At 39.3% G+C, this 13,510-nt stretch overlaps 1 protein-coding gene across 4 annotated transcripts in view; it reads right to left on the bottom strand.

Moving 5' to 3' along the window:
- GNAT2 (G protein subunit alpha transducin 2) overlaps positions 1-13,510 on the bottom strand; it is a 60,131-nt gene that overhangs the window by 10,930 nt on the left and 35,691 nt on the right. For all 4 annotated transcript variants that reach the window (XM_070745123.1, XM_070745120.1, XM_070745122.1 and 1 more), the window contains 3 exons: positions 5,929-5,971; positions 3,298-3,439; positions 886-1,043 (listed from right to left, as the gene is read on the bottom strand). In XM_070745123.1, coding sequence (XP_070601224.1) covers positions 886-1,043; positions 3,298-3,439; positions 5,929-5,933 — 305 coding nt within the window. In that variant the 5' untranslated portion in view covers positions 5,934-5,971. The remainder of the gene's footprint in view (positions 1-885; positions 1,044-3,297; positions 3,440-5,928; positions 5,972-13,510) is intronic.

Raw genomic sequence — 13,510 nt, 5'->3', positions numbered from 1 at the left:
CAGCATATTGTTTCTGCCCCAAACTCTCCCCCTGCCAAACTTATGGAAGATGGCTCAGGAGAATATGGGGACTGGCGGCTAAGAGTTCCGTCTCTTTGTTTCTAAACTAGGTTAGACTGAAAAGGGTTTTTTTGGTGTGTATGGGTGTGGTGTCTTTGAGTCACTATGGACTCCTGAATACTGTCTGGACAAGTTTTTGCAAAATTCTTGGCAGGATTTAAGAAACACAGATCCATTTAACTACTTTTAAAAAGACACTGATCTACCGTATTTTTCCACATGTTCTGAATCACTTCTCCAAATCATTTTTAAGCATGTACAAGACAACTGGTTTTATTTCCCAAAAAACAACAAACTATACAAGGAGAAATTCCCATGATCAAGTTGCATATTATCAAGTTGCAATCAAATGATCACAAAGGGTTGCACCAATACCGTTGCACCAATTGATTGCACCGATACCATTGCAAAGTGATTGCGCCAATGCCAGTGGTTCTCAACTTGGGGGTCAAATGACCGTTTCACAGGGGGTGCCTAAGACCATGGGAAAAGACAAATTCCCCCTGGGGTTAGGAACAAAAGCTTCTATTCTGGCGCCTTGGAACTTATTTTTACAATCCGACCAATCAGGCGTTTACAGTGGGGGTATCCCTCTGACCTTACTGCCAATCAGCTTAAAGCTCTGTTGGGAGAATTGGCGCTAGACTTATGGTTGGGGGTCACCACAACATGAGCTGTATTAAGGGGTCACGGCATTAGAAAGGTTGAGAACCACTGCCATATGCTGGTATGTTATTAATACCATGATCAGAATCCTTTGAGAGGGCATAATTGCCTTCCCAATAAGGTTATATTTCATATTCGCAATAGTCGGCTCAGACTTACTATGCAGCAGAATCATTGAGCTGATATTCAGCTGCTCGCTCAAAGCAGGCTTGAACTCCTGCGTCAACCCATAGTTTCTTTATACAAGTTGTCAATTCTGGGGGCATGGTGCCCTCTTCAACCGAATCAGCCAAACTGTACAGCTGCCGTTGTTCATCCTATTAAGAAACAGAATCCATAAGCACAATCTTGCTAACAACAATGAAAAGCAACTATTCTATTCTATTCTATTCTATTCTATTCTACTCTACTCTACTCTACTCTACTCTACTCTACTCTACTCTACTATATTATATTCCATTCCAGTCCAGTCCATTCTATTCCATTCCATTCTTTATTGTATTCTCAAATTACAGTGCTTTGCTACAGAATTTGTATCAGGTTTTTCTAGGGCTGAATACTACATGACTGAAGGCAGACTAGAAAACACCAAAACAGATTAGCAGGTAGTAGGAAGAACACTGAGCCCCAGTGCTGCAGTATTGCAGGCTGCTTACTCTGCCCACTGCCTGGAGTTTGATCTGGGGTTGGGGGGAACCCAAGGTTGACTCAACCTTCCATCCTTGCAAGATTGGTAAAATGAGGATCCAGATTGTTGGGGCAATGTGACGACATTTTAAATCACGCAGGGAGTGCTGTAAAGCACCATGGGATGGTATATAATTCTAAGTGCTATTACTATTTGTACTGGGAGGAAAAAAATAGAAGTAATAACTCCAAGTGACAATATATCAGCTTCTTTCTTCATGGGAGAACTTTGGTTGGTCCTGGCGTGTCCATCAAAAATATTTCCACTAATGAAATGCTTTTGTGTATTGCCATTCTGGCACAACTGTAATAGCTTCCACCAAAATGGCATTTTTTTCAGAACCAAATGGTTGATTAGTTGATGCCTTATGCATTTTCAGCACTATCTCTCCCCCTCCTTTTAAAGTACACTGCTCAACAAAAATAAAGGGAACACTTAAACAACACAATATAACTCAAAGTAAATCAAACTTCTGTGAAATCAAACTGTCCACTTAGGAAGCAACACTGATTGACAATCAATTTCCCATGCTGTTTGTGCACATTCAACTTTGCACAGAATAAAGTATTCAATGAAGATATTTCATTCATTCAGATCTAGGATGTGTTATTTGAGTGTTCGCTTTATTTTTTTGAGCAGTATACATTCCTTCTGGTATGAATTGTAAGAGGTGAGACTGTTTTGAGAATAACTCAGGTCAGTCAGTGCGGGCGTAATTGTTCTATGAATCAGCTCTTGCACATTGATGGATAGGAAACAAACAGTGCTCTCCAAAGCTTTTCTGTAATCGCCAGATGGCGCTAGGCACAGCTATTTAAATTCTGTAGCAAAAAAAAAGAAAAGTGACCCACTGTGTTTGTACAACATACTTACCCATGGTTACTGAATCATGGTTTAAACTGTTCATCAAGTGTCTGGAATATTGAACCATAAGCAAACCGCATTGTCTAAATTCATATTAGTCTACACCACTAGTTCCCAACCTTTTTTTGGCCATGCCTCACCTAAGCATCTCTAAAATTCTGAGGCCTCCCCCCTCACCCATGACATATAATTCTTAATATTCAAAAAGTGAACTACTTGTGCGGAGGAAGCCTAAAAGGCCATTAACTAGGTTTAAACAAGATTCCAATTGCCCCCATTAAAAATGAAATTGTCCCCCTGAAGGGCGTAGGCCCCACGTTGGGAACCAGCGGACTACACATTTCACACTCCATTATATTAAAATGCAGTGTTGATTTTTCTTATGGTATGTTCCAGGCAAAGAGATTTTTGTGTGGCATAAACTGTTGGACACTGGTTGTCCTGGTACCAAAAGGCAGTTTTGAGTGTGGTTGTTTTCCACAAACCATCTGTACTTGATGTATGTTATCACTATTTGCACACTAAATATCCCTGTTCTGAAACTCTCTCTCTCTCTCTCTTTCTCGCTATAATAATAATAATAATAATAATAATAATAATAATAATAATAATGATAATTTGAAAACCATTGGAATGACAAAATCTCAATCTATCAATTGCAAAACGCCGCTTTACTGGGATCAGCAAATATAATTCGCCGCTACATCACACAGTCCTAGGTGCTTGGGAAGCACCCGACTGGTGATGAAATACAGCATAGTGATCTCGTTTGCTGTGTTGTATTGACATAATAATAAACATAATAAACATAATAAACATAATAAACATAATAAACATAATAAACATAATAAACATAATAATAAAAATAAAAATCAAGACTTCAATTATGCCATAGTGGCCACCTTTTCACTTTTCAACACCTCCAACCAGCCTTCTTGTATTGCATTCTGATTTTTAGCCATTGCCATTGATTTCTGGAGAATATATGTAACAAGTACAGAGTGCTAGGGAACACTCACCGCTCGGGCTGAATCAGCAAAATCTATGCCGAGAGTAGTCATGGCCCTGATGATTGATAAGATGGATTGAAGGATATTGCTATATATGATTGCTTTGAACTCCAGACATTCTTCTTCTGTGTAGCCATCTTGATGAATAATTCTGTAGCACAAAGAGAGAGAAAAAAATCCAGGTCCTGAGTCTGAAATAGCAATAGCATTTAGACTTATATACCACTTCATAGAGCTTTTACAGCCCTCTCTGAGCGGTCTACAGAATCAGCCTATTGCCCCCCAACAATCTGGGTCCTCATTTTATCCACCTCGGAAGGATGAAAGGCTGAGTCAACCTTGAGCTGGTGGTGAGATTTGAACTGATGAATTACAGCTAGCAGTTAGCTGATGTAGCCTGCAATAACTGCTTGCCAATCAATTCTGGTTTTGGTCTCAAAGTCCAATAAATAAATAAAATAAACTGTGGTTGTAAATGAAGGACTAGTTTTGTAGTCTGCAAAACTAGTTCTTCATGTACTGCATTTACTGCACTGTAACCACTGCACCACCCCGACTCTATGAAATGCCGTCATAGATTTATTCCAAAGCTTTAATACTAGTTTGTTCTTTGATTTTACCCACTCCACCTGCCAAGGTGTCTGTACATTTCAACAAGGATTGCAGACAAATCTTGAGTATTGTTACTCATTCACTACATGAAATGTCAACATCTGGTGGAACCTGTTGTGTCTAAACTCTGGTCTCAGCTATTCCTCCCTAACATTCCCAACCCCATAGCTCCCATTATCAACTCCTCTCTCTCTCTTCTCCCCACTTCTGCTTTTTAGGGCAACTCATCTAGCAGGGAATTTGAGTACAGTGATCCCTCTATTATCGCGAGGGTTGCGTTCCAAGACCCCTCGCGATAATCGATTTTTCGCGATGTAGGGTTGCGGAAGTAAAAACACCATCTGCGCATGCGCACCCTTTTTTCTATGGCCGCGCATGCGTAGATGGTGGAGTTTGCGTTCCCCGCCGCCCACGCAAAGGGGAAACCCCGATTTGGCTCCTCGCTGCTGCTGCGCTACCGAGCAGATCAGCTGCTGGGCGGCCGAAGGAACCTTCCCTGGGTCTTCCCCCTCTTGCTGGCGGGCGGGCGAGCGGCGGGCATCAGCGAGGAGCCGGGGTTTCCCCTTTGCGTGGGCGGCCGGGAAGACCCAGGTTGGGGGTTCGGGAGGGTGCTGGGAAGCCCCCCAGGCCGTCTGCGACCTTTTAAAACAGCAGCGCTGCTTCCCAGCTGAGTCCTGAAGCCAAACGTGGAAGTTCGCCTTTGGCGTTTGGCTTCAGGACTCAGCTGGGAAGCGGCGCGGCTGTTTTAAAAGGTCGCAGCCGGCCTGGGGGGCTTCCCAGCACCCCCCCGAACCCGGGTTGGGGGTTCGGGGGGGTGCTGGGAAGCCCCCCAGGCCGGCTGCGACCTTTTAAAACAGCCGCGCCACTTCCCAGCTGACTCCCGAAGCCAAACCCGTAAGTGGTTTTTTAAAAAATTAATATTTTTTTTAAAATCGCGATATAGCGTTCCGCAAAGATCGAGATCGCGAAACTCGAGGGATCACTGTACTTAGATTTGTTCCAAGCTATGAGTACTACTGTTAGTTTGGGTAATCCAAACATCAGGTTGGCCCATCAGTTTTCTGCTGTAGAAGTTTCAGTAGAACTTCTTGCATGAATGGGAAGATACTACTTGTCTGCAATAGGTAAGAGCAGATATACCTTTCCCCAATAAGTTGTTATTGATAAGTCCAGGTTTGTTTATTTATTTATTTACTTATTTACTTATTTACTTATTTACTTAGTTACTTAGTTACTTACTTACTTACTTACTTACTTACTTACTTACTTACTTACTTACTTACTTATTGGATTTCTATGCTGCCCCTCTCGGAGGACTCAGGGTGGCTCACAATATATAAAATATACAATACACAATATCTTCACCCAATCAACTAATTAAAAATCTAGAAAACTCCCCAGAAACCATAACAAATGTTCTTGCCCCTCAGCACTTTGAAGCACTTTTTGGAATTTAAATGCCAAGTGCTATAGCACCATAATTTTGAAACTCAGTTGATGAGTCTTGTAGCAATAATTAATGCTTGCTGTGGATAATTGTGCACTGTATCTTCAGCGCAGCTTGCGCTCTGGTCTTAAGCTTCATTTAGTTCCTACAACGTTCATTTAAAAAGACCAAGTAAAAGCCATGCTAAAGGAAGAGCTACCCAAATGCACATGGCCTTAAATGGTCATTTCCATCAACTAGCCTAAAAAAAGGACATCCAAACTTATGAGAGTTTTTTTAAACCATATATGCAAGCAAGCAGTTATTGATGTGCTGTTGTATGAAAAAGTATTTCCTCTTGATCCTTCTCAGAATCAATTTATGAAGCAAGCAGTTGCCACTTGTTGTCCTCAGTTGGTTTAACCACATGCTATTTTTATGTGGCCTAAGCCTTCCATAATCAGTTTAAGTTATTTGCCTCAGCCTGGTCCTGCTGCCAACAACCTGAAAAGTATCTATAAATGTGAACCAATGTGGAACAACATCTAATTAAAAATGACACAGCTAACTTTTGAGCCACTGATCGTGAAGCAAATACTCACTTCATCTGTTTGACAATTGTACTCTTCCCTGACTCACCAGCACCTGGAATGAAAAAAAGCTTAAGGTCAGAACTGCTTTGCAGAAGACATTCTGAGTTAACTATGTATTGCTTTTCCACTGTAGTTACTGTGAGATCACCATTAGAAATATATTCAACTAAGTATATTGATGAATTTGCTCTTGTAGATCAGTCACTCTATTAGGATACAGTTGGTTGATTTGCTAAGTCAACCATAATGTCCTTGTTCATACACAATAGAATAGAATAGAATAGAATTCTTTATTGGCCAAGTGTGATTGGACACAAGGAATTTGTCTTGGTGCATATGCTCTCAGTGTACATAAAAGGAAAAGATACATTTGTCAAAAAATCATGTGGTGCAACACTTAATGATTGTCATAGGGGTAAAATAAGCAATGAAAAAACAGTCAATATGAATAAAAATCTTTTGTTACAAGAAATAAATGTTACAAGAAATAAATTACAGTCATACAGTCCTAAGTGGGAGGAAAAAGGTGATAGGAATGATGAGAAAAAACTAGTAGAAATAGAAGTGCAGACTTAGTAAAAGGTTTGATGGAGTTGAAGGAATTATTTGATGGCGTTCAGGAAAAAACTGTTCCTTAGTAAAACCTTAGTAAAAGGTTTGACGGAGTTGAAGGAATTATTTGATGGCGTTCAGGGAAAAACTGTTCTTGTGTCTAGTTGTCTTGGTGTGCAGTGCTCTGTAGCGATGTTTTGAGGGTAGGTATTGAAACAGTTTGTGTCCAGGATGCGAGGGCTCAGTAAATATTTTCACCGCCCTCTTTTTGACTCATGGAGAATACAGGTCTTCAATGGAAGGCAGGCTGGCAGCAATTGTTTTTTCTGCAGTTTTTCTGCAAGTCTCAATAAGCATGACTTATTGGTCTCATTCAGATAGTCTCTTTTGCACCAATTTTATAATGGCTTGCCATTTCTTTTTCAAGAATAGTTTTCAACTTCTCAGTCTTACTGAAGTTTGGAGGTTTTCTTCTGATCTCTCATTCAAGTTCTAAATATGCTTCTAGCATCCTAGTATCCTAGCATCCTCCTAGCATCCATGCAGAGATAACAGGCATTAGAACTAGACATGGTTAGACTCCTGCCTTGCGACAAAGCAAAGTAAAATAAAATCACATGATAGCTTAATGTAACTGCAGTATGAAAAATTAGCCATTATGACTGGCCTACTATCATAAAGGCAACATCATGAGGAACATAGATTTTTTTGTGAAGGATAATAATAATAATAATCAGCAATCTCAGAAGATTCTTCTCTGATGCTCATGTTTATATGTGAAATCTTATTACAGGAGAGCAACTTTCAACTTTCAACCATTTGTTTAGCCACTGTTCAAACGTACAATGACATCAGAAAAAGTGAATCAGAACCAGTCACAGCATTCACATGTCTTGTGTTCAAAATTTGACTGCTTGCCAATCAATTCTGGTTTTGGTCTCAAAGTCCTATATATATATATATACATATATATATATATATATATATATGTATGTATGTATGTATGTATGTATGTATGTATGTATGTATGTATGTATGGATGGATGGATGGATGGATGGATGGATGGATTAATGGATGGATTAATGGATGGATAAATAAATAAAATAAAATAAAATAAAATAAAATAAATTGCTCAGCAATTTATTAAAACAAACCATTGCTTAGTAGGATGTATCCCCTGAGCCTAAAAAAACCTCACTGGTCTAAAATGGTAAATAAAAGGGAGCCTGCCCTTTAATTCCCCAGACTATGGAAAAAGCAGCCTTCATTTTCCCATCCCCATACATGGAAGGCCTCTCTTCCCTGGGCCAAATATTTTTAAAACTGCTCTCTTTTAGGCAAGGCCCAGTCTGAACAAATAACAGATAGACATTAAATATGCATTGGTTATTTCTATGCCACCCAGAGTTATGTCAACACTAAAGCTGTGCATGGTAAAGATACAGTGAAGGCACTTTAGGATTGTTTTTCTCTGGGAAGACCTCCAGATCCACCCAAGCATGACTGATGTGTTCTTCACTCTCTGTAAATTTGTGATGACCTTATGAAGCCATGAACCAAGTCATACCTGTATGTTTACAAGCCTAGAGCTTTCTTGGCCCAATTCAGAGAAGTATCTGCCAATCAGTGTTCAGTTGTTTTTTTCCCAAGATGAGCAAGAACCAGGCATCTTATTATGCCTGCAGAGGTCCCTCCTGATTTATGATCTCTCTTCATAGAATAAAAGAGAATGGCTAGTAACACACACAGGTCCTCCATTATTATTTCACATTTATTTCTGTCCATTTATTCCTTGTTTTGCCCAAAATCCAAAAGTGTGAAAAGACCAACTGTAGAAAATGGTAAACAAAGCAACGAAAGCCCTCAAAAACTTCTCAGACACCCAAAACAAGAACTTCACTGCATAGTAAGTCTGTGACCAAAACTTGAAATGGGGCTATTGCAACATTCTGCATTTGGGTACCTTTTCCAACAACTATGATGATGCTAGCCTGTGCTATGTCCAGAGGATTGGATGGTAAACCAAGAACAGTTTTTCCCGAATGCCATTACTCTGCTAAACAAATAATTCCCTCACCACTGTCAAACTATTCACTAAGGCTGCATTACTATTACTCTATCACCCATCTCCTCCCATTAATAACTGTATGACTGTAACTTGTCGCTTGTATCCTTACAATTTATATTAATATTGTTTCCTGATTGCTTATTTGTCCCCTATGACAATTATTAAGTGATTCTTGACAAATGTATCTTTCCTTTTATGTACACTGAGAGCATATGCACCAAAGGCAAATTCCTTGTATATCCAATCACACTTGGCCAATACAGAATTCTATTCTATTCTATTCTACTCTATTCTATTCCATTCCAAACACAAGGAGAGAGAAGCTATCTGCAGATGCCCTGAAATTTCTAGGAATAAGGTGATGAATCTTCTTACAGAAGTGGGTTAATATGACTGCCTTATTCTAAACAACTGTAAGATGTGTGAACTATAAATCCCAGAATTCCTCATCAGCAGTGGCTGGAACATTTTGGGAATTCCACAGATATGCTAGTCCACATGTCTTAAAGTTGTTAAGTTTCAAAAATATTGTTCTAGAAGATGGTCTTCTGGAATGGAATATTTTAAATGTACTTACAAAAGGCAAAGGATTATACTTTAACAGCATGAAATGCCAGAAAGGAAAATCAAAATGGTTGTGGGAGTTACTGTGACACACAATCCTTTAGGAAAAAAAACCCAACAGTCACACAATAATTATTAAGTAGGAAATCACCATGGAAATAAAATCAGATGTGGGACACCTCACTGTGAGCAGTTTCCTTATGCAACCTCTTTGCCTTTCCTCTGTAACTCTTTGTGGTAAAATTTGCAAGTGCTTTTTCAGTCTTCCCAGATGTGGGCATCAGCTGGAAAAAGAGGGAATTCAGACTTCTTCAATTGGGACCAATTTATGTGGAAGCTAGCATGAATATGGTTAAGATATAAACATTCAAATGTCTTTTTTAAAATCTTGTACCTGGAAGTGCTCAGCTAGATTGATAATATATAGGTCAATGTTTTCCACAGCTTTTCAAATGATTTCTAGTGATTTCTTCATTTGTAACAATGAATTATTCACACAGCTTGCAAGCAAGAATCTTTACTGTAATGTAAAACAAGTTTTTTCCTATGAAATGTGAAGTGTATCTGGATGAAACATTTGCATATATCTGTCTCCATAAAAAACAATCAGTGATGATAAAAAGTCCTATGGATTAATTGCTAGAGTTTTCTGTACTAATTTTTTCATTACATGGGAACACTTGCCTTTTGGTGACCAATAATAACTGGATACACACTTGGTTTGTATAAAAAATACCAAACTTAATGAGTTTTATTTCTACATATACAGTATATAGGATTGCACTGTAAATGTTTTTCTCTGTGTCTTTGACTATACCTACAACTACAGTTCCAGTTTTAGTGAGGAATAATAACCTTAAACGGATAGAACATTGTTTTAGGTTGGATTAATTAAACATTTTATCAAGTTACTAGAATTCAGTCATATGCACACAGATAGATTTTCAGAAATGTATTTGCTTAAAACACAGTGACTCCTAGCTGCAAGACTAATTCATAAGCTATTTTCACAAGCGCTGGCTCATATTTTTACTCGGAATCATTAGATATATGCTTTCCAGAAGCACCAGCTTAGAATGTGTCTTCCTAAAAACATATTCCTTTTTTGTTTGGCCTTAGTAAAAGGTTTCTTCCGTTGCTCTTCACTAACCATTGTACCATTTCTTGATCTCATCACATTAAGCTGCTTGTTTAGTTCAAACCAGGAAGCTGCTTAGAATTAGAGGTTAAGCACCTTAATTCCAGTTTCCCTACTGTTGCTGTGATGAGTCCGTGTTGCCAGGAGGCACATAAGAACCGATTACTCCGGCTTGCCTCCACCAGCGGCACTGCCGATCTATGTGACTTCTACACTTGTTTCTACAGCAATGTTATCTCATGAAGCCATGCAGCAGAAGTCAAGATGCAATATTTATTTATTTATTTATTTATTTATATTTATATTTATTTATTTATTTATTTATTTATTTATTTATTTATTTATTTAGTATTTATTTATTTATTTATTTTGTTTATTTATTTATTTATTAGATTTGTATGCCGCCTCTCTCCGTAGACTCGGGGCGGCTAACAACAGTAAAAAGACAATATGAACAAATCTAATATTAAAAGTAATGTAAAAAACCCCAATTTAAGAAACCAATCATACATATTGACATGCCATGCATACATTTTATAAGCCTAGGGGGAAGGGAATATCTCAGTTCCCCCATGCCTGACGACAGAGGTGGGTTTTAAGGAGCTTACGAAAGGCAAGGAGGGTGGGGGCAACTCTGATATCTGAAAGTAGTTGGTTCCAGAGGGTTGGGGCCTCCACAGAGAAGGCTCTTCCCCTGGGTCCTGCCAAATGACATTGTTTAGTCGACGGGACCCGGAGAAGGCCAACTCTGTGGGACCTAACTGGTCGCTGGGATTCGTACGGCAGAAGACGTTCCCAGAGATGGTCCGATGTCAATATTTTTCATTCTACCTACAGGAAGATACCTCACCCGATCCCCATCTCCTCATTATTGCAATTTCCAATTCAAGTTTTAGAGTGGGCTGAGGTAACAATAGCAACAGCAAACAGCAACAATAGCAACAAAGTAGGCCATGCCTGCCTTCATTGTGACCACCAAATTTCCAGGAATTAAACAGAGCACCGATTATTACCTCAGCCATGGTGGCATCTCTTTTCATCCATTCCCTACTAGTACTATAGCCTTCCTCAAACTGGTGCCCTCCAGGTACATAAGAACATAAGAATAACCATGCTGAATTGAGCCAAAGCCCATCAAGCCCAGCATTCTGTGTCACACAGTGGCCCACCAATTATCCATGGGGATCTTGAGCAGAAGGAGAAGGCAAAACCCTCCCTTTCCCTTGACCCCCAACAAATGGTACCCAAGGGAATTCTGCCTGTCTCAACCAACCTAGAAGCAGCACTTAGACATCCATTTCAATAACCACTGATATATTTGGCATCCATTGAATGCATTGTACATTGAATTAGAAGTTAAAGTGTAACCAGCTGCTGAGCAAGATGACTAGAGACGATGGGGAATATAGTTCAATCATAAAGAAACATTAGATCAGGCAAGACTTCCTTCAATCTTACACATAAGCCTTTCCTTGATCTAATCATAAAAAATATCCCCTGCTGCTCACATTTGTTTCTCAGTTGCTGCTAATGTGGATGTTAAACTGCTAAAAACTCACACAACTGATTTGAACACACCTCTTAGCCAACAGTAGCCATGCTTTAAGTATCTTTTTTTGTCTACATTTTAAATAAATAAATTTTACTGGCAGTTTTCTTTCACCAAATTCACTTTCTCGATGCATTTATGGAATCTGAGCTTTTGATTATGAGCTGCAACTGCATAACATCTGACTGGATTCATATATGTGGCAATCAAGAACTCAGAAATATGTGTGTCAAAGAATTCTGCATAATACTGCTAATACTCAGATAGTTTCCATAAACAAGTCCATTTCATGGAAGCAGAAAAATGTGGTTGGTTGTCGCTGACATCACATTTAAAAAATAAAAGTTTGGGTTAAGTCCAGATTTCATAATATTCAGAAAAATCCTAACATTGTCACTACTAACATGAACTCTCCCTGACTATAATGAGTAACAGTATTCTAAACATTTGAATCCACATTTATATTTTCCCAGAAAAATGGTAATGTCACGTTAGCCATGAAACTTGCTGTTAAAACACTATTGTGTTTTAAGTCGTCAATTAATGGATTAAAGGGAATGCCAAATGGAATAATACAACATGCACAAAAAAGTAATAAGACATGGTGGCTCATGCACAAAAGAAAACAGAAACATCTGTGTCCCAGATGTTTTGTTCCAGACCTAGATAAAAATACCATTACTTTGTGAAAAGAAGTGTTTGAGTTTCACTGTGCCTTAGTTATCATTTAGATTGTCTTCTGTCTTTCAACTGGGGACTTATCTTTTGAATTCTCTCTGTGGGTTAGTAAACAAAGGAGACTTGTTGCTACTGGCTTATATAGGCAGCATTCTACTTATCAATGTAATGGAGCCTGCCCTTCATGGTCATAAGTTGTGATGGTTATAAGATCAGTTAGTCATGTGACTGGCCTGATTTTCCCCTCCCCTCCCAGTGGTTAAATTGCAGCAGTTGTAAAGCAGCTGCCATTGTTGTTAGTGAAGTCATTGGTTAAATGAATCAACGGCTTTGCCAAAATAAGAAGTAAATGCTGTTTTTTGGCAACATCATTTTTAAATGCACATGACCGCGGGATGCTGCAGAACACTGTAGCATTCCCTGGTTGCCAAACACCCAAAGTTCAGCCATATGCCCAGGGGTGGCCTGCTGCCCGGACTGGGGGGGAGGGGGGACACAGTGGGGTAGTGAAAATGGAGCTCCACCCCAGAGCACCCAATTTGCACTGAAAGATGTTGAAAGAAAATGAAAGTAAACATTTTGGTAGCCTTTCACTGCATGTGCCCATGGATCGGAGCCCAACCATTGGCATTTCCAATTCAAATGCTGACTAGCCTCCAGGTCTGTCGTAACTTTGAACTGGTCATAAGCTGAGGACTTCCTGTACTTGTTAGAAGGAAGAGATGATCTGAGTTTAGGAGTGAAAGAGGCCATTCGACAGATAGAACAGTTCTAGATCCAGTGATGGGCTCCTACGGGAACGGTTCCGGTAGCAAAATTTGGAGCTCCACCCCAGCGCACCCAATTTACACTGAAAGATGTTGAAACAAAATGCATAAGCCACGCCCACAGTGTGGTAGTAAAATTTTTGGTAGCCCATCACTAGATCTAACTGGCCATGTGAAAGAACGGAGACCAAATTACAGGGGAAGAAATCGAAGTGAGTCCTGTATTGGTTGCTTCTGTTGCAATGACTAATTACCGTATATTTCGGGGTATAAT

The sequence above is a fragment of the Erythrolamprus reginae genome, chromosome 3 (genome assembly GCF_031021105.1).
Source record: "Erythrolamprus reginae isolate rEryReg1 chromosome 3, rEryReg1.hap1, whole genome shotgun sequence".
Lineage (NCBI taxonomy): Eukaryota > Metazoa > Chordata > Lepidosauria > Squamata > Dipsadidae > Erythrolamprus > Erythrolamprus reginae.
Note: the sequence above shows the minus strand (reverse complement) of the source record. Positions and strands in the feature narration are given on the sequence as shown.